At 46.7% G+C, this 17,729-nt stretch overlaps 4 protein-coding genes across 4 annotated transcripts; 2 read left to right on the top strand and 2 right to left on the bottom strand.

Moving 5' to 3' along the window:
* Window positions 1-92: 92 nt before the first annotated feature.
* F4812DRAFT_310918 (uncharacterized protein) lies at window positions 93-1,803 on the bottom strand. The gene is made up of 2 exons (XM_047931344.1): window positions 1,733-1,803; window positions 93-1,666 (listed from the first exon to the last, which is right to left on the bottom strand). The coding sequence occupies exon 2, from the start codon at window positions 1,547-1,549 to the stop codon at window positions 254-256; it is 1,296 nt and encodes a 431-aa protein (XP_047792357.1). The 5' UTR covers window positions 1,550-1,666; window positions 1,733-1,803; the 3' UTR covers window positions 93-253.
* Window positions 1,804-2,639: 836 nt separating this feature from the next.
* F4812DRAFT_310888 (SAC3/GANP/Nin1/mts3/eIF-3 p25 family-domain-containing protein) lies at window positions 2,640-8,027 on the top strand. Its single transcript, XM_047931343.1, has 4 exons — window positions 2,640-3,057; window positions 3,284-3,618; window positions 3,757-6,212; window positions 6,360-8,027. The coding sequence occupies exons 1-4, from the start codon at window positions 2,994-2,996 to the stop codon at window positions 7,807-7,809; spliced, it is 4,305 nt and encodes a 1,434-aa protein (XP_047792356.1). The 5' UTR covers window positions 2,640-2,993; the 3' UTR covers window positions 7,810-8,027.
* A 655-nt stretch (window positions 8,028-8,682) lies between these two features.
* Window positions 8,683-12,138, bottom strand: F4812DRAFT_310876 (uncharacterized protein). The gene is made up of 2 exons (XM_047931342.1): window positions 10,477-12,138; window positions 8,683-10,416 (listed from the first exon to the last, which is right to left on the bottom strand). The coding sequence occupies exons 1-2, from the start codon at window positions 11,448-11,450 to the stop codon at window positions 8,877-8,879; spliced, it is 2,514 nt and encodes an 837-aa protein (XP_047792355.1). The 5' UTR covers window positions 11,451-12,138; the 3' UTR covers window positions 8,683-8,876.
* A 3,336-nt stretch (window positions 12,139-15,474) lies between these two features.
* Window positions 15,475-16,812, top strand: F4812DRAFT_457437 (uncharacterized protein; the record flags this gene model as incomplete). Its single annotated transcript, XM_047937168.1, has 2 exons — window positions 15,475-16,348; window positions 16,421-16,812. 2 exons carry the CDS (start codon window positions 15,475-15,477, stop codon window positions 16,810-16,812), a joined length of 1,266 nt encoding a protein of 421 aa, XP_047792354.1.
* Window positions 16,813-17,729: the final 917 nt, after the last annotated feature.

The raw sequence follows: 17,729 nt of genomic DNA, 5'->3' as shown, positions 1-17,729 counted from the left end.
ATTGCACGTATTCAACATGGCGCCGAATCCTAGGTGGCCGTCTTGCATGCATAGCGTCATGACTCGTTACGGTCATTATCAAACTTCGGCTACTTTTGAGCTTTGGTTTCGTTTCGTTTCGTTTCAAGTCGCAGCTTAGGACCCAATGGAAGAGTTCGGTGGCGTATTGCAGATAGGTCAGGAGTGATAGGTTGAGTCGAAGTGAATCGAAGTTATAAGTCGATGAATGACCAATAATAAATGGTAGTATCTCTTATCGGAAGTATGGTAGTCGTGCAGGGACAAAGCCCTCATCTGACGAGTCTGGTGCTTGCGGCTGTTGACTTTCCTCTGCAGATCCCGATCCTGTTTCGTCTTGCTCGTAATCTAGCCCTTTATCAAATACAGCCTCATGCGGCACTAGCACCTGTTCTACTTCCACTATTTCGGATTTCGCCTCGGGCACGGTTTCGATCTGAAGGTTCTCCCGGCTTAGCCCTCTCCTAAGAGCCAAATCCGCAGCAACCTGTCTCTTTTTCTCAATTAATTCATTTTCTTCTCGTTCAGCCCGCTCGTCCTCCCGTCGTAAGTCTTCCAGAGATGGCGTCGTGAGGAGCGCTGGGCTTTCTGGAACTGACCCCGAGCCAACACTGGGATATAGGGAAGGCCTCGTCGAGTTTATAGTCGTCCTTGAAACACTCCTTGGTAATATGCAGTCTGCAATCCGCTTTCCTTTACTACTTCTCGTCTTGTTACTTTCGCGATCGTCTACGTGGTCAAGTGCAATCGTGAACTCGTCGTCCAGCGGTATTGCGTCTTCTCCCCCTTCTTCGTCACTTGGAAAGAGATCACCTCTCGACCTGTACGAATCGCTAGTATCTCCACTGCCTACCGTTCCACTTCGCTTCCTACTGTGAGAATGTGATTCGTTAGGCTGTGACCCGTTGTCGTTTCCACCTAACAGTGGGAGACGTTCTGTGTCGAGTCCCGATCTTGACGCCCCGGGATGTTCTTGTAAATTCGCCGCACTAGGCTTATACCTCAAAGTCCCTCCTATCTTGAACGGCAAACGTCCCAAAAATCCCAAGGGCGCAGTGCTTGGAATAATTGTTGGGTCTTCGTGGATGCTGGATCTTCGCCGTGGTGGTTTTGTACCGTAGCTCATTCCACGTTTCCTCCTCGGCTGCTCTTGAATATCTCCTCCGCTTCGCTTTTTCCCCGTTCCCGCTAGCAATTGATCCCAATCCTCACCCCGCCAGCTGCCGAGAAGCCCTCCCGGATCGTCACCGCCTCCTAACTCTTCGTCCCAATCATCGTAGAAATCAAAGCTGTATTCGGCCCTGCCTCGGGCTCGTTGGCGTTCTCTTGCTCGTCGTGCTCGTTCTTCGCGATCGCCTAGGCAGACTGTCGAGCAGCTCTCCAACGCCGAGGAGATGGATGAAAGACATGGTGTGACGTATGTGTGACCAAAGCTCCATATCCCCGCGGCCGCATTCTCGGTAACGGTTTCGGTTGTGTGCGAGATTTGGTTCCATCGCTGACGAAGTCGAGGATCTTCGAGAAACGCCATAGTTCCGCAGGAGCGGGTGCTCAGAGGGTTTTGTTCTTTTATAACACAAAACAATTGCCAAGATTTACGTTACGGACACTTGGATGGAGATCCTGCTTTTTTTCTCCGGATAGATATCTATTAGCGAATAGTGAGAGTGACGAGTCAGCTGGGCGTATAGACGCAGATTCTCGCGTATCGGACCTCCGGTCTGACGTCGTTCGTTTCGTTATAGGTTAATTGGTTGTTAGTATGCGGGATGCGGAATGCGGGATGCAGGATATGGGATGTGATCCTAAAGGAATCACTACCCATCTGGCAATGGTAGGGGGGGAGCAAAGTGTCGTCGCCTATAATGTGTATATTGTACGAGTGAGTGTGATTTGGTTAATGCAGGTGAGATGGAAGTTTCCATGCTACGCGGACCCTTGGAATAAGATGTTGGGCGGAGTTGGGGCGGTGTTTATAGGGGATAGGTGGGAATTAAAGAATTGGGGACTTGAAGTGTTTTGAGCGTTTGAGAGTTAATGGAGTTATGGAGTGGTGTTGGGTCCCAAAATTGTGCATGTTTAGTAAGAGAAGAAGGGGAGAACCTTAGGGAGGGAAATAGGGAAGATAAGATCTCGCGCGCATCGAAATGCATTAGGCGCAATTAAACTTTTAAAAAGTTAAGGTATAGCCGCGAAGGGATCTGGGCAGTTACGGCAAAAGTGAAAGCAAGCTGCAATGACCTCATCTTAAGCCTTAGGTACCTCTTACTGTACCTACCTACTAAAGGTCCAAAGGTATTGTACCTAAAAAATAGTATAGGTACTCGACCTTAGCTAGAGCTGGTAGAAGGAGTAGGTATTGTACCTTAGGTACCTTATCCCGTAACCTAAATCTAATACTCACGTTTAAACAAATGTTAAATGTTCTTGCCAATTACCTAAGGTAGGAGAATTTGCAATTCAAAGTTTAGGTAGGTGCATGCACGTTACCTGACACGTTCAGATAGCTACCTTGTATCCAAGTACCTAAGCGGGCTAAGTCACTTACAGATAAGCTTAGAGCGGTCAAGTCGGGCAGGAATCCCCAACTTCCGCTTGCAGACTCCAATGCCGCGCCGCGTCGGCGATCGCAACATCATCAATCGTTTTACCAAATAAAATTCAGCACTTCTAAAAGCACAAACTACCCTCTCTCCACATCTCTTAATTTACTATTACCTACCACATCGAAGTCTCTCTAGCACCAGCCCCTCTTGCATGTTCATTTCGACCTGTGCATGCCCTTTGTCTGCACTTCTTATCTGAGCAGTATCTTGCGCGCACGAGGACGGCTCGTTCTTTGTGTCTTTCCCTAAAGCCATTCTTCAACCCCCCCCCCACCGTCTTCCCTACTTTGCAACCCCCGTTCTCGGTCAACCTCAATCGCATCTCACTACTCATGACAACGAAAACACTAGACCCGGCGGCGAAGCGCAATGCTTAATCCCCAGAGGCAGGGTAGCTGGGGAGTCGGCCAAGCGCCGAACCCGCCTAGCAACCGTAAGTAGAATGGCTTTCCTTCCCCGACGATAAAAGCTATCCCCGTTACGAGTGAATCCCGATGAATCTGAACGACTTTCGAATCCATACTGGCACTGGACTGGATAAAGATAAATGGACCAGGCGATGGATAAAGATGAAGTACCGGAACACGAGATATGATATCAACGGAAGGAGGGCTTGTGAGGATGTTTGAAGACCACTGACTCTATTTCTCGAATTATAGCATTCGCCAATACAATGTCTACGCCGCCACCCAACCCGTTCGCTCCCCCCAAGGCCAACCCGTTTTTACAAGGACAGACCAGCGGCGCACCCACGCCAAATCCTTTCCTAGCCAACGCTGCTCAGCCTTCCTCGTCGAATCCTTCCATGCTGCAGACTCTAAGTCAGATGGCCGAGGGGCAGCACCAAGATTTCCGCATGCCAACTAATATGAAAAATCCCTTCGAGAAGAATCATACGGATTCTGCTATAGATACGAATAGCCACTCAACCGCTTCTCCTTTTCAACCCAAACCGAACCCATTCGGTGGCCATGGTAATGCGCAGTCCTCTAACGTGAGCAACCCCTTTTCAGCGAAGCCGACAGCCAATGGGACGGATGTGCGGCCTTCGCCTTTTAGTCAACAAAATACAAATCCCAAGGTCGAATTAATGAACCAATTTGGTTTCACACGGAAATCTAAGTCTAAGCAGATAGCATCCAACAGCAGCTCCTTAAAACCGAATCCCTTTTCGAAACGATTACCAACGATTACCAGCGAGAGCCAAACCTCAGCTACGACCAGTCTGAATGGCCAAGGGGAAGCTTCCGAATACGTTCAGCCGGCGTGGCCAAAACAGACACAAACTACCAAACCCGCACCGGCTAATACCTCGACACTTACAAAACAAGTCAATGGCAAGCGAAAAGGTGATGATGATATCCAGGGGGGGAACAAGTTATCACGAGGATCGCCAGCCGCAGGAAAGGGTCGTAATCGATCTCGTTCACCCGCCCAGGGCAATAAGAAGGACACACCTACTGGAAAAGACGTGCCGGGGAACCCAAAATCTAGCCAAGACCGAGATGAATTCGCTAAAAAGATTCGAAATCAGTTAGCAAAGGATAAAATCAGGCCACCACAATGGCCTGAAAATCCAGGTAGTTTTGCACAACGTCAGGCTATAGAACGTTTCCGCGAAACTTACAAGGCTTACCGGGAAAGGGCACGGAAATCGCTCACACGAGCTGGTCTAATCGATGATCCGGACAAGAAGCGAAGGCTCGACGAGGCACTTGTGTTTAAGGGAATTTGCGAGGACATGTGTCCTGAGTGGGAGCAAGTAACTCGTATTGTCGAGCACGATATCAGAGGACCGGAGAAGGGTACTGATGAGAATGGAGACCTTGTTGCGATACCCTCACTTATGGTTAAGCGACTCGCTCGTTCGGCTGCGGGTCAAGACGCACCTCTCCCTATGGATGTGCGATCCGTCCGGACTCTTTGCCGTACCTTAGATTACTTGATCGACCTTGTTTCGTCGGACGACATGCTACCGCAACGACATAGTTTCCTCTGGGACCGAACTCGAGCTATTCGAATAGACTTCTCGTTTCAGAAGTATGCCATGACCCCTGACGAGATACTAGATCAAATCTATTGCCTCGAGACCATCGCTCGTTTCCACGTTACGTCGCTTCATTTACTCTCTCGGGGTGGCTCTGCTCCCGCAGACTTTTCAGAGCAACAGGAAGTTGAGCAACTAAGCAAGACCTTGATCTCCCTAATGGAAGTATACGACGACTGTGCACATCAGGGGATCAAGTGCAAAAACGAGCCCGAGTTCCGGGGGTATTTTATAGTATTTAATGCCCACAATCCGGGACTTATGGAAAGAATAGAAGGCTGGGATATGCGGTTTGGGAATGCCGATGGAATCAAATCGGCAATAGCCATCGTTCAATGTATCGACAATATCCGAAAACTGCAGGGCCCCCTGTATCCAGAGACGTACAGCCCACTAGCTATCGACGCAATCTCGATATTCTTCAAGCTTATTGCCCACCCGAGCGTTTCGTATACTATGGCATGCTTCGCCGAGATACATTTCAACGATGTCCGAAAGGGGATATTGAAAGTTCTTAGGAGATCGTTCTCGCGGCCCCGATATGGTCCTAAAGACCTACATCCGTCTATCCTAAAGCAATACTTGCAGACCGACACTGAAGAAGAGGCAGTTGAATTCTTCAAAAAGCACGGTTTTCAGTTTCACGAAGATGGATATGTTATTCTATCTCCAAATACTGAGTATACCGATGCTCGAATACGGCATTCCTTTTCGGGAGACATTGTGGAACGTAAACGTTCCGGCCGACCTTTCCCGGAAGTAATCCGTACAACTGTCTTCGAAGAGAATGTTGCGGCAATATCTAGCTCAGACGAATCCTCCGAGGAAAGCTTGTTTGTTAGCGACTCGCAGAACATACCCCTAGCAAATAGCAACCGCCAAGAGCACCAGAGTTCCGAAAGACTTGACCGTCAGAAAGAAGGTAGTGGGCTTACACCACCCTCCGGTCTTCTGGCTAAAGTAAAGCCTTCCCCGCCGCAAATTTTCGGAAATCCCACTGCTACCATGTCGACGACTGCTGTCCCTTTAAAGCAACCTCTCTTGCCAAAAGTTTCTGGCACAACGTCTATTTCTCGAGATGCTTCTTTCACTACGGTCTCTACCCAACCTGCCGTAGTCTCTAGGACCGAAACCACCGACTCTTTTCAGAAGGAACAGCAGACCAGCTCGCTCTTCGGACAAGGTGATAACTCCACGACTCCTCTCATTACAAAGGCAGGGAACATTGACCCAACATCTATCTCTTGGGTGCAAAAGCAACTAGGGGTTACTGCTAAGGAGGCTGGCCCCCTTGTAGGGAAGAGCCCAGAACCAAATCCTGAGAAGGCTGTAATCGAAAACAATGTTTCGGCAATACAGGCAGCCCCTTCCACTAAAAGCGCCTCAGATCCAAACTTCTTTGGCTTTCTTAACAGCGACAAAAACCTATCGATTCCACCAACTCCATCTGTTTTGGTGAATGTTAGAGCGAAGGCTTCCGAATCATCAAACAAAGATCGACCGCAACCCTCTACATCCTCTAGTTCATCCGCTGCCCCAGAGTCAGTATCAAGGCCCTTTGGTTCATCAGAGCCTATCAGTAATGCGGTTCAACCCCCATCTTTCGTCCCCTTTTCTACCCCATCGCCTCTCACAAATAGCTCATCCTTGGGTACCTTAAAAACTAATGAACAACCTTTCGCTGCGAGCCAATCATCAATTTTTCCACAGCCGTCCCCAAACCTTACACTTATACAACAACAGCCCCTTTCTACAAGCATTCCCGGTCCTCCTAGTGTAACCAAAAAGGATCTGATGGGCGACTTTACTCGTTGGTTTGTTTGTGCGGATAGAGGTTTGATGGAATCACAGCTTCAAGAATTTGCGGTTGCCAGTATTTTGAAGACTGTTTGGGATGGGTTTCACACAGCCGAAAAGGAACGTATACGAAGAGAGGAAGAAGAAGAGATCAACGCCCAAATACGGCACTTCAGAGAAAGTAGACTCAAAGTCAAATACTTTTTGCGTTGGCACGATGGTTTCCGTAAACGGCAACGCATTAGACGTATGAATGAAGAAAAAGAGAAGGCGAGACAATGGAGATTGCCTGAAAATATAGCAAAACGTGAACGCGCTGCGAAGGAGGAGCAGGAGAGAATCGTTCAGCAGACGACCGATTCGATGCTGAGGAGAAGCCAGCAGAGGGTTGACGAAACGGCCCAACTAAGAGCGTCAACTGGACTGAACCTTGAGTGGAGGGGGCGAAGAAAAACAGCCACTCCAACTCGACTAGGCGTTCAATCATCCAGTCCAGAATCGCGGTCGCGAAGCATCGAAGAAGCACTGCTTGCGACCGGTGTTTTCAACGGAGTGAAGGATGGAAGAGCTGCAGCTCGATATGTAGCTAGAGATTACGATCCCGAAACCGATGCAGATCTGCTTCAGGAGAGAAAGATGCGATTGCGCACTGAAAACAAGAATCGGATTGCGCGTGGAGTCAATCGGCTGAAGGAGTTACCAGAACCGAAGATGTATAAAGAAGGATCGAAAACAGCGATGCTTAGAGCTCGCTGTCGCGGTTCTGCTGATGATAACATGTCCACATCAACAGGAAGCCTTCGCAACTCAACTTTTAGCTCGAGTTATCGCTCGAGTCTTGGCTACAATACCGGTCGAGTATCAAAATCCCGATCGAGAGTCGCAGATCCATATTGGACTTTGAAGGCTAGGGGCCTTGTCCGAATGCCGAACGGCGAGTTCTTACACGAGTCAATAGCACTACCTATGTTACGCGAAGGAAAACGAATCCCCGGCTTTGGAGATTATGGATTACCAGCTGCTGAAGAAGCGCCTCCTAGCCAGTCGCCACCGCCGCCGCTGGCATTAACCAGTCCATCTTCTCCACAAATCCGACCTGATGACTTACAAGTAAGCCAAATCAGTAGCAGTTCGCTCTCAGATACCCGAAGTCAGAAACGTAAACGTCGCATAACTGAAGGATCACCTATAAATGGAGGCGGCTCACCGATCAATACAAAGCGCGCCAAAAGTGGAGAGGTAAAAACTAGCTCTCTTGTAGATGCTGACGAGCACCTTTCCGACATTGCGAGCTTTATGGCAATGGTTGAGGGCAGGGTTTCAGGACTTGGACATTCCTGACAATTTTCATGAAAAGGGAGGAAGTTAAGGGGGCATGGTAATCAGAGATCGAGAAAAATGGATATAGTCAATGGCATTAAGAGAGGCCACGTCATAAATCACTCGGTACTATTATTTCTTTTTTTTTCTACTTGGAAATGGCGTGCGTTATTAGCACAGGATAGGATATACGCCCCTGGTGTTTGGTGCTTGGTGCTTGGTGAAACATGATTAGCAGCGGAACGGGGTATTAAAGCAGAAAGAAAGAGACGAAAGAATTCAAGAAGGGGAAAAAGAGAAGAGAAAAGAAATGAATCAGTTATCTAAACCGAATTGGCAAAGAAAAATGGGCTGTCGTCGTTACTATTATCTCCTCATCCATCCGTGGACAGCTCATACGACATAATGATTTCTTGTTATTTTATATACACTGCTGCGGCGACTTCTTCACGACACCATGAAACCTTTCCTAGCGCATTTAAAGCCAACCAAGCTTTTTTTTATTTTTTTATTTTTTTTTTTCTGTCTCGAATCGGAACTGGTCGCTATTGTAGAGATACCCGTAGGTGTAGGTGCAGGTGCCATTGCATTGAGAAAGGGGCAGGTTGATGTGGGGACTGATAGGGAATGTAAAGAATACGTGTACAACAGGTGCAAATATGTGCCATGGCGATGGGATATACGAAAGCTATCTTTTTGAAAATTTAAATAGGCGGTGATACTTGGTGGATATTGCGTTATGATCTTGACACTTTATATACCATCTCGCATATACATCTGTTTGGCTTATATATCTTAACTTGAAGAACTGAATATTGGCGCAGTGGCTGGGACTTAGGATTTCACGTCGCATAAATCATCTCGTAATGTACGTTAGATTATCAACCCCACTGCAACAAGACTGTTGTCTAACCCAGTCAACTATCTACATCTTTGTCTAAGTAGCCAATTCTGAATGGGTATACGACCAGTCTATACCTTGTCTTGCTCCAATTTATGTATTGCTCAGAAGAAAAGATATTAATATTTCCCGTAAAGTCATTAAAGGTTGAAGAAATGTTTCTTTCAGGTTTACCCCCATTTCTTCTTCACACCATATCCCTATCTCGTTCCGAACGGTCGATACTCTTCCTCAACGTCATCGTTCGCCCAAACATATTCCGATGACTGCTACGGCCGCCGCTTCCATTAGAAGGCAGCTTTTCCAGGTGCGAGTTGCTGCCAATAATGGAACCGCTAGATTCAGCGAGCTCCTCGTTAATACGTGGGGGGTGGTTGACAGCCGAAATACTCGGCTTACGGGCCACGAATACATCTTGAAAAATGTCACCCGTAGTATCGTGGGCGTGTGAATTGGCGCGTCGACGAGTAGCAGTCAATATTTCTGGATTTACAGTAGGCATACGCTCCTCGTAAGACGGAGGTTGGATGTTAGTTTGGAAGACGGGCCAGTCTTGTCCAGAAATTTGGAACTGCCGACGGGGCTGTTCAATGCCGAGAGCTACCATCTGGTTCATCAACTCGATGGCAAACTTATTGTGCCGGGTGAGACGGGTCAACTCATTCTGAAAACTTGTCTTATGGAAGCAGATAAAGTTGACCGTCATGCAGTATGCGTCCTCGAAACTTACAAGCTCCGTGAGGACCTTGCTAGTAAAATCGCGCTTGTTGTCTAGGACGTATTCCGTCATTCGAGCCTCCAACTCTTGTATAACGCTAGACGGAGTACCATATTTCATTCGAAGCTCGAACACATCAGCCAGTGTCCCACTGCGGCGGTGATTGAGAATGAATAGCGTGTTAAGTAGGGAGTTAGGTGCCTGGACAATATGGCCTTGCATCTTCTTGAACTCGGTGTAGAGCAAGGATATTTCCGTCACATAGTAGTCATCGCCCCTCATTAATGATCCAGTGTTGCCATATATGGTAACTCGGTCGCCAACGTCAAACGGATGCTTGACGAAAACGAAAATGATGGACTGCAGAAACTCCTGGGCTGTAGCTTGTAGTACCCATGCAAGACCCAGAACGGCGGTACCGGCAGAGGCCAGAGCTGCTGCTGTCGAAGCAGAAATAATCGAAATGAAAACGATCACGGCAATAATGAAGATGATGAAAAAGAAAACTCGGTCCAGTTTTGTAATAACGGAATCCAAGTCCTTGAGGGAAGCGGCGATGGCCTTTTTCTCTCTATGAACCTCGTCGCAGAATATTTCAAGTTCGTCCATTGACACGTCTCCGTTCAAATCACGGTCAAACACTGAAAAGGCGGCCTCTGCATCGTCCATAGTAGGAAAAGCTGGGTTCAAATCTTGCGGTGTTAAGACGTCGGCACCGGGTTTGGCGAACGTGCGGAAGAGACGCCTAGCTAGGACTTGAGCGGAATTGCTGTTACGGAGCAGTTCGGATACAACCTTCCGCGGGTGATTTCTGAGCTTGACTTCACGTCCAGTAAAATCACCTGCCACACGGTTGGCAATATCGCCGACTTTTGCGATGGTATCTCGAGCATTGTTAGAAAACATAGCCAAGGGGGTTCTTGCGCCGGAGCCTGAGCCCTGGTTATCCATAACAGATGCTTCCGAAACCAGTTTATCCTTGGAATACTCGTACAAGTGAACCAAATATCTGAGGACGTGTTGGTTAGCGACGTATACTAGTAAGTGAAGGCGTGAAGGTGTAACTCACGCGATACATTGCTTATTCGTCTCAATTCGCGACGAGTATGTTCGTCGATGAAAAGATTCTGCAATCCATTGTATGACGATCTTCTCAACCCAATTCAAAATTGCCATGACAAACAATGCGACGATAACCTTGTAGACAACATCGATCCAGTTGATAAATGGATATTCTGTGTCAGCCTCTTCGGGCACCTTAGCTTTGACCTTGTGGTTGTTGAGGATTGGATAGTGCGAGATCAGTACGGCAAGCATCCAGAGGAACAGCGCGGTATGCAATTCCAGTTGACGGGCCACCTCCCTCCATTTCTTAGAGTATCCTGAGCCTAGGATCTTAGCCACGATGCCCACGGCAAACGGTAGAATGGAGGTAACTATCCTCGCCGCCCAAAGGGATAGCCAAACGACCTCGAGCCAAATGCCAAACCACATCAAGTCGACACCTCCTGGCCCTCCAATGACAGCCTGCTGGTCCTTTGGCGTGAACCTCCCGAGTAATATGGGGATTAGTAAAATAATCGCATTGGGTAAGCTGTACAAGAAATATCGAAGTATGCGAGGTAAGCCCTTAATCCCCTTGAAGACTTTGTTAAGGTGATTAGGATGCTCGGGTAGCAGAGGAGAAGTTTGGGCGGATTGGTTAAACACATCCTCTCCCTCGGGTTCATGACTACGAGGTTTTGAGTAAGCGCGGCGAAGATCGGTCGATTCCTGATGGTTAACAGTCTGCTCCGCCTGAAGGAGCGTGAGGTCGTCACCTAGTCGAGTAGCTTGGTCCCTAGATTCAGTATCTGACATATATAAATGATCTGTTGGCATCCTACTTGGTTCGGCGGGAACTTGTAGATGGTCTTGTCGTTCCGAGGGAAACTTCTCGTTGTACTTGTCTGGTTGATCAGCCGTATCTGAGACGGTTGGGGCATGCGTCAGGGTAGGAGAACCCTTCTCGTCGAACTCATTTTGGTTGTTTGTATAAGGCATGTTGAAGAGAATATAGCTATCCAGAGGTATCTTGTCGAATGGGACCAGAAAGAATATATATACCTTAGGTACCTAAGGTATATATATTGAACACGAATGAAGGGGATGTAATAATTATGCGCTGCAGCCGAAATTGTCATAAGCTGAAAAGACGAATAACGAATGATGAAGCTACCGTCAAGTACGCTGCTGTGACAGATCAATATACACACAATGAAGTGGTCTAGATCTGAATGCTCCTAGGACAATCCCTGATTCCTAGAGAAGTGGAATTGTAAATGAAGGGTTCGGCAAATTAACTAAAATAATAGGAATTGGGTCGGAAAACGAATGTATGTATATACCTACCCAGGAGGTAGGTAACGCTATGCCTTCGGGACTTAAAATGAGTGGATTAGACCGAGTTTTGGTGGTTCCCTTCAATTTTTGAAATTTTTTTTATCGGGAGATGATCATCGATATATTCAAGATTCCAAGATGGCGCGAAGCCTTTGACCCACATCCATGACTTGGGGGGTTCCTTGCCTTCAAGCAAAAACGACAACCTGCTACGCTAGTGGCTAATCATCACTAGATTGGGTCACTAAAATTGACCGGGGGGGTCTTCAAGCACTATGAATGCTTTACGATGGGAGATAAAGAAGTTTGCAAGAGGGACGGTAGGTAGCTACTTCTCTATCTCTTAGAACGTTACCTAAAACCTCCAGGGCTGTTATACTACATAGTACGTATAAAGTGTACGTACCCCGTTGTGATACAACCCTCGGCCGCAAGCATGTGAATACATAGTACAATACAATGCATGTTGGTAGTACCTGGCGCATTAAAAGACATTTATTTCTATCTTGTTCAGATTAAACCAGATGGATAATTGGACTCTTCAACGAGATCTAGATCCGATCTATTTATAACTCCTATCGTACATGGAGACGCCGACATTTGACCCGGTAAAGTAAGGTAAACTGAAGACAAAGAAGGTAAGTCTTTATGGACTCATTAAAGTACCTTAAGTGAATACCTACACTACATAATATATTAGGTAGCCTATGAAGATGGAGGGCTTTTATCGTATCCTAAGTACCTAACTATCGACAGATGTAATCTAGTGCATACAACAAGAAACAAGTTTAGATTAACTAACTATAATAGTTAATACTACAGTATTGCAACTACTATGTATACTCCACACAACAGGTACTTCTTGTGATGTAGTGTAGTCACTCCATTATGGGGCGATGGAGTGCACAAACCTCGAATCCACTGCAATGTCGCCACAACGGGAATTTTTTGGCTCGACAATGGAGATGCAAATCGAGGAGAATATATCAAGTCCGATAAAAAGGCTCTACAGGAACAACCATCACATGTAAGTACAATTCTGTTTGAATGTCAAGGTATGAAATTATCATGAAATGCACTATGCATACATCCCAGCAATAAGTAACTTATCACCCACAACTTATCAATGCAGGGGCAGTGGGGCTCTGGCAGCCTTAGGCTTATACACAAAATACCTAACCTGGCGGAACAGCGGGAGCGAAAGCCTGAAGTAGCCTGAAGAGGTAGCCCGAAGATCTTCGCGCTCGACCGATTAGACTATATTTCTGCTACGCGATTGGTGAATGACGCCAAGATGCCTAATCAGACAACAAACTGCAAGTCCTGCAAGCCTAGGAAGCCACAGTTCAAAACGTTTATTCAAACCCTGTTGGAGGTTCGTAGGCATATGCAGCCAACTCTGTCTTTCACCGCATACCTCCAACCCCTTCGCCTTAATTCCGCAAAGTGATCGACAAACGGAGCTGCAACATTCGGTGTCAAGAAAATAGTGTAAGATCCTGATATGATTTAATTCACAATATACCGCACTTTTGATGAGAGCGATGCGGGATATATAGAAATAATAGCGCAAGACATGCCACCACCAAGCTGGCTGCTGTCAAACACCAGCTACGCCATTAAGCATGATAAAGTACCTATCATCAAATGCGATACAAACCCTTATCGAACCTTTTTTTTCTAGTTGAATTTTGGTTGAAGCTGAAGTCCTCTCTGACGTCAGTGTCTTACTTAGTTCGGCTCGATGCAGATTTCTTGCAGAGGCGCTATACTAATAAAAAATAATGAAAGTATCAAATAAGCGAACATGAAATACCTCCTCCTTCCAATCCCCTCTTCCGTACACTATTCTATACTAACCTGCCATTCCGTGAGCCGAATACGCCGACCCCGCGATTGTGGAGTCCCGGGATCATTTTCTTACAAGAGATCCAGCGACGATCTTTTGCATGAGGACCCGTCGTTGTCGCTTTCGTGGGACGGGTGCGTGCCACAGAAATGGGTCGCCTGTCGTCATCTACGCCGAGCTTCCCTGCGGAACGTCTGGGCATAAGAAAGAGTCTGACACGTTGCAGCTGAAAGTAACGGACTTTGTCGGGAATCAATATTTTATCTGCAGCCTACGTGATGGGCCTCTCGATTGGTAAGACGAGAAAGGAAAATACCGACCGGTGATGATGTCAAAGTTAGAAATTTAAGATACAGTGTCTGCTAATGGCTTGCGTAGGTGTCTGGACGGTGCAAGTCGAATACCGTACTACTGTCCAAGAATTGTGATACAATATTTATTTCTTAATTCACACATCGCAGGATAATCCTGTCAATACGTTGGCAGTGTTGATAGCAATCAAGAACCACCAACATGCGAAGTAACAATCAAATAACTTGATTGGTTAAACTTTTGTATTCGGAAATAAGTACGGATCAAGGAACGCACAACAGCGTTCCAGACCGCATGGTGGACTCCGCGTGGCTGTGTTTCGTATCGCGATCGCAGTCCCGACAGCCTGGATGCGAATGAGCCCCTCTCAATTTAAACCTCCCTTTTAAAAGTTTATTCGTCGTCTGCGGGCCGCGCTTTGCGTATGCGCTCTGACGGGCACTTTACGATAAGTTTATATGCTTACCTTTAGATAGGTACCTAGGTAGGTAGGTAAACATGCAGATATGTTTTCTCGGGATCGCCGTTGGGTTTCCACGTGGTAAAGAGGTAGTAGGACTTGCAAGAGATTGTCTTGCTCTGCCATATATGTAGCTTCATAACTACTCCTCCTCTAGCCAGGGCAAAAGTTGTAGATTCTTTTGCTTAGTTGAAAATCCAACGGAAAGAAGCCGTAAGTAAATCAGCTCTTTTTATTAGCTATTGAGTAAATGTGAAGTTGTCTAAAGCTTTCAGGTATATCTTGGTTCAAACATCTCTCATTGTGTGGCAATTGCTTCTACATACCTTAGAAGGTAGGTACCTAGGTAGGTATCCTCTTGCTACCAATCTGGCTTTAAGGATTAAGGATCTAACAACACAGTAGAGACGTCCAGATATTTCCCCATTGAGCTGACTGGCTGTCCGTTGTTGTTCGGAGAAAGCCATATGCAAAGTATGCTTCACCTTTATAGTTCAATAGCATGTTGCATCAAAGTATGGAATCCGGCCTTTGCGCCCACAGGCCTTCGCTTTGCCTAATGTGAGTCATGTGTCGTGAAAACACATCTCTAATGGCTAGCAATTGCACAGTGAATACTGTTCTTTAGATAGGTAGGTATATACAGGTGCTTATACGCGTTGGAATTTCCTATTCTCTAGGGCTGCCTGTCGCGAAGTCAAGGCGGTGTAACAATGACAGTATGTAAGTGAATAATGATATGACTTACAAGCCATTGAATTGATTTACGGTTTGGACCTAGACAATTTATGGCCAATCATTCTAATTTACAGCTGTCAACACTGACTGCACGTGGTGCGTTCTGGCACTGTGAATTCAACAGCACATTCACGACAGTGTCAGTAACTTCGACGGCCAGTTACGAAATTCTCATTCTGTCTCTATAAAGGGAACAGTAGCATCCCAGTAAGATTGTTTTTCTTTTCTTTGGAAGCAAATTTGTAAAACCATCGAATAACTCATCTCGCCCCAGAGCTGTAATCCGCCCATCCACAGAGGAAGCAGCAGTTGAAATAGGTAATAAAATGGCCGAGAACGAACTGGAGGGCTTCCCCGCCCTATCCATATCGGTCAATGAGAAAGAGCTCTTGGAGTCTAAAGAGATACTCGTCACTGTTCAAAGCATTGGCAGTGAAGATTCCGATCAACCGGTTACTACCGAGGCTTCCCCTGAGACGTCACCTCCTCGGACGCCACCTCCGACGAGGATGGTAGCAGATTTGGCAGAGTACATTGAGGCCTGTTACTATCCTAAAGATTTTCCTCCCGAGAAGCGAACCCCGATATTCAACAACGGTGAAGGCCATTACAGACCACAGCTCAGACAGGGCCGGGTTAACCGAATCCTTTTGTACCCGGGAATTTTCAGCCCGCCACACCTCTCACACCAAGCCATGGTGAACTGCGCCTTCGCGGGCTGTCAGGACCTCAACGTGATCGCCGCGATCGTCATCCCGATAGGCAACAGAATCACGTGGAGGGAGTTTTCCCGGAGTGCGACATTCGACAACGCCCAGCGAGTACGACTGTGGAGGGGAGATGATGGGCCCCACGATTGGCTCTGGATATTCGACTGGTGCCCGGACGGGTGGGACACGTTTTGCTATATGTTCAAGAAGAAGATGACGATGGACTTTGATGTCGAGTTTCTCTACTTGGGCGGACCTGATCATATCGGAAAGGACTACGTCACTGATTGCCCCTGGGATTCTACCAATCTGATCGTCAGCGACATCGGGAGAGAAGCGGACTTTGTCAAGGAGGATGGGACTTTGCATGACTTGGTCAACTATGAATCGTGGCAAACTCCTGATATTCCAGAGGGCACATATCCCAAGAAGGCTGAGGAAATGCCACCTTGGCTGATAGACTCGTTGGCAGTTATAATGCCAGGAGACAGTAGGTTGGAATTTCAAGGGGCTAGGTATTTCTCATCTCATCGGCTCGAGCTAACCTGTGTTCTGCGCCTAGGATCCGATCCTGAATATATCGAGAAGCTATACCAAGGGTATATGAGTCGAATAAGTGGGACACGGTCCTGTAAGGGCGGGCCTAAGCGCAAGTACTCATGGGTTCGCTTTATCCTCGCTGGCGAGAATCCTAAACGCGTGAGTGCGACAGACGTTCGGCGAACGATATCGGAGACTCCCACGGAAGAGCTGCTCGAGAAGATTAAAGACATAGTCATGAATCCAGAGGCCGTCGTCGAGATGATGGACAAGCTCAGAAAGTCTGGGCCGCTGTCCTCCGACCCGGAGTCTTCGGACGAGGAGGAACTAGATGAGGAGAAACCAGACGGGGAGAAACCAGACGGTGAAGAACCAGACGAGGAGGAATCAGCGCCTACGGATGCGTCGCTATAAAAGGGGGACTTAACGTCGAAGCCCCGATTAATCTTGTACTATATAACGGCGATCTTCGAGCCTGTCGGTGTTAGCGTTTTTACTTGGAGCAAAAGTTGGCTTGCTTTGAGCACGGGGTACCTAATGTTTATGCATACGGGTCTCAGCGTGCGAATAGGCACGTTCGTCTCCTGACGGAAGGCAAAGACCGGAGAGGAGGATATTTTATCTCATGCGAGACTTTAGTTATGCCTTTTTTTCCGAAACAGATGCTCTAGATTCCTTACGGGCTAGAAGCGCTGGGCGTGAATAAATCAATTATCACCAATTTTTACTCTCCCCCGTGATATAGGCGTATAGAAACATTGGCAATCTATGGAAGTCTATTATTCCGATGCTACACATCTGATAAGATTCATAGCAAGGCATCATCTCTCAATAGAAATGGTTTAAGTGCCTCAGAAGTACCAGGTATATTCATTATAATTATATGGATTTGGTGGATAGATTAATACTTAAGGAACAACAGGCAGGCAAGAGGTAATCAATTTGGATGTTACCAGGTTCTTGCTTCCATACAAGCCAATAAATTATTGTTATTTAACAATTAATAGCCATACTTAACACGAAGAATATATATTATATTAACCTACTGTGCCCATTTGTCTTCGAATGTCTTTCATTGTTAAATAATGTTGGTTATGGTGCATTTCATCAAGTCTAAGATATCTTTTTACCTCGTTGTATCGAGTTATATGACTACCTCTAGGTGCCTATAATAATAATCCAAAGTGCTCAAGTGTACGTGCTCTAGCAACATGTCTTCAAGTGTCATCTTTGGCATCTTGAGTATCTAAGGGACGGAGAATTTACGAGTACCGTACACTAATCTAGGTAAGACTTCTAATTATTCATTTGAGCATATAATCGGGCTGAGC

The sequence above is a fragment of the Daldinia caldariorum genome (genome assembly GCF_022478825.1).
Source record: "Daldinia caldariorum strain CBS 122874 unplaced genomic scaffold F4812scaffold_4, whole genome shotgun sequence".
In the NCBI taxonomy this organism is placed as follows: Eukaryota; Fungi; Ascomycota; class Sordariomycetes; order Xylariales; family Hypoxylaceae; genus Daldinia; species Daldinia caldariorum.
Note: the sequence above shows the minus strand (reverse complement) of the source record. Positions and strands in the feature narration are given on the sequence as shown.

Coding starts and splice junctions, on each gene's coding strand:
- F4812DRAFT_310876 (XM_047931342.1), bottom strand. CDS start 11,450: ATGCCTTATACAAACAACCAAAATGAGTTCGACGAGAAGGGTTCTCCT. Junction 10,417..10,476: donor ACGAATAAGCAATGTATCGC/GTGAGTTACACC, acceptor ACACGTCCTCAG/ATATTTGGTTCACTTGTACG.
- F4812DRAFT_310888 (XM_047931343.1), top strand. CDS start 2,994: ATGCTTAATCCCCAGAGGCAGGGTAGCTGGGGAGTCGGCCAAGCGCCG. Junction 3,058..3,283: donor GCCGAACCCGCCTAGCAACC/GTAAGTAGAATG, acceptor CTCGAATTATAG/CATTCGCCAATACAATGTCT. Junction 3,619..3,756: donor GTAATGCGCAGTCCTCTAAC/GTGAGCAACCCC, acceptor AAGTCTAAGCAG/ATAGCATCCAACAGCAGCTC.
- F4812DRAFT_310918 (XM_047931344.1), bottom strand. CDS start 1,549: ATGGCGTTTCTCGAAGATCCTCGACTTCGTCAGCGATGGAACCAAATC.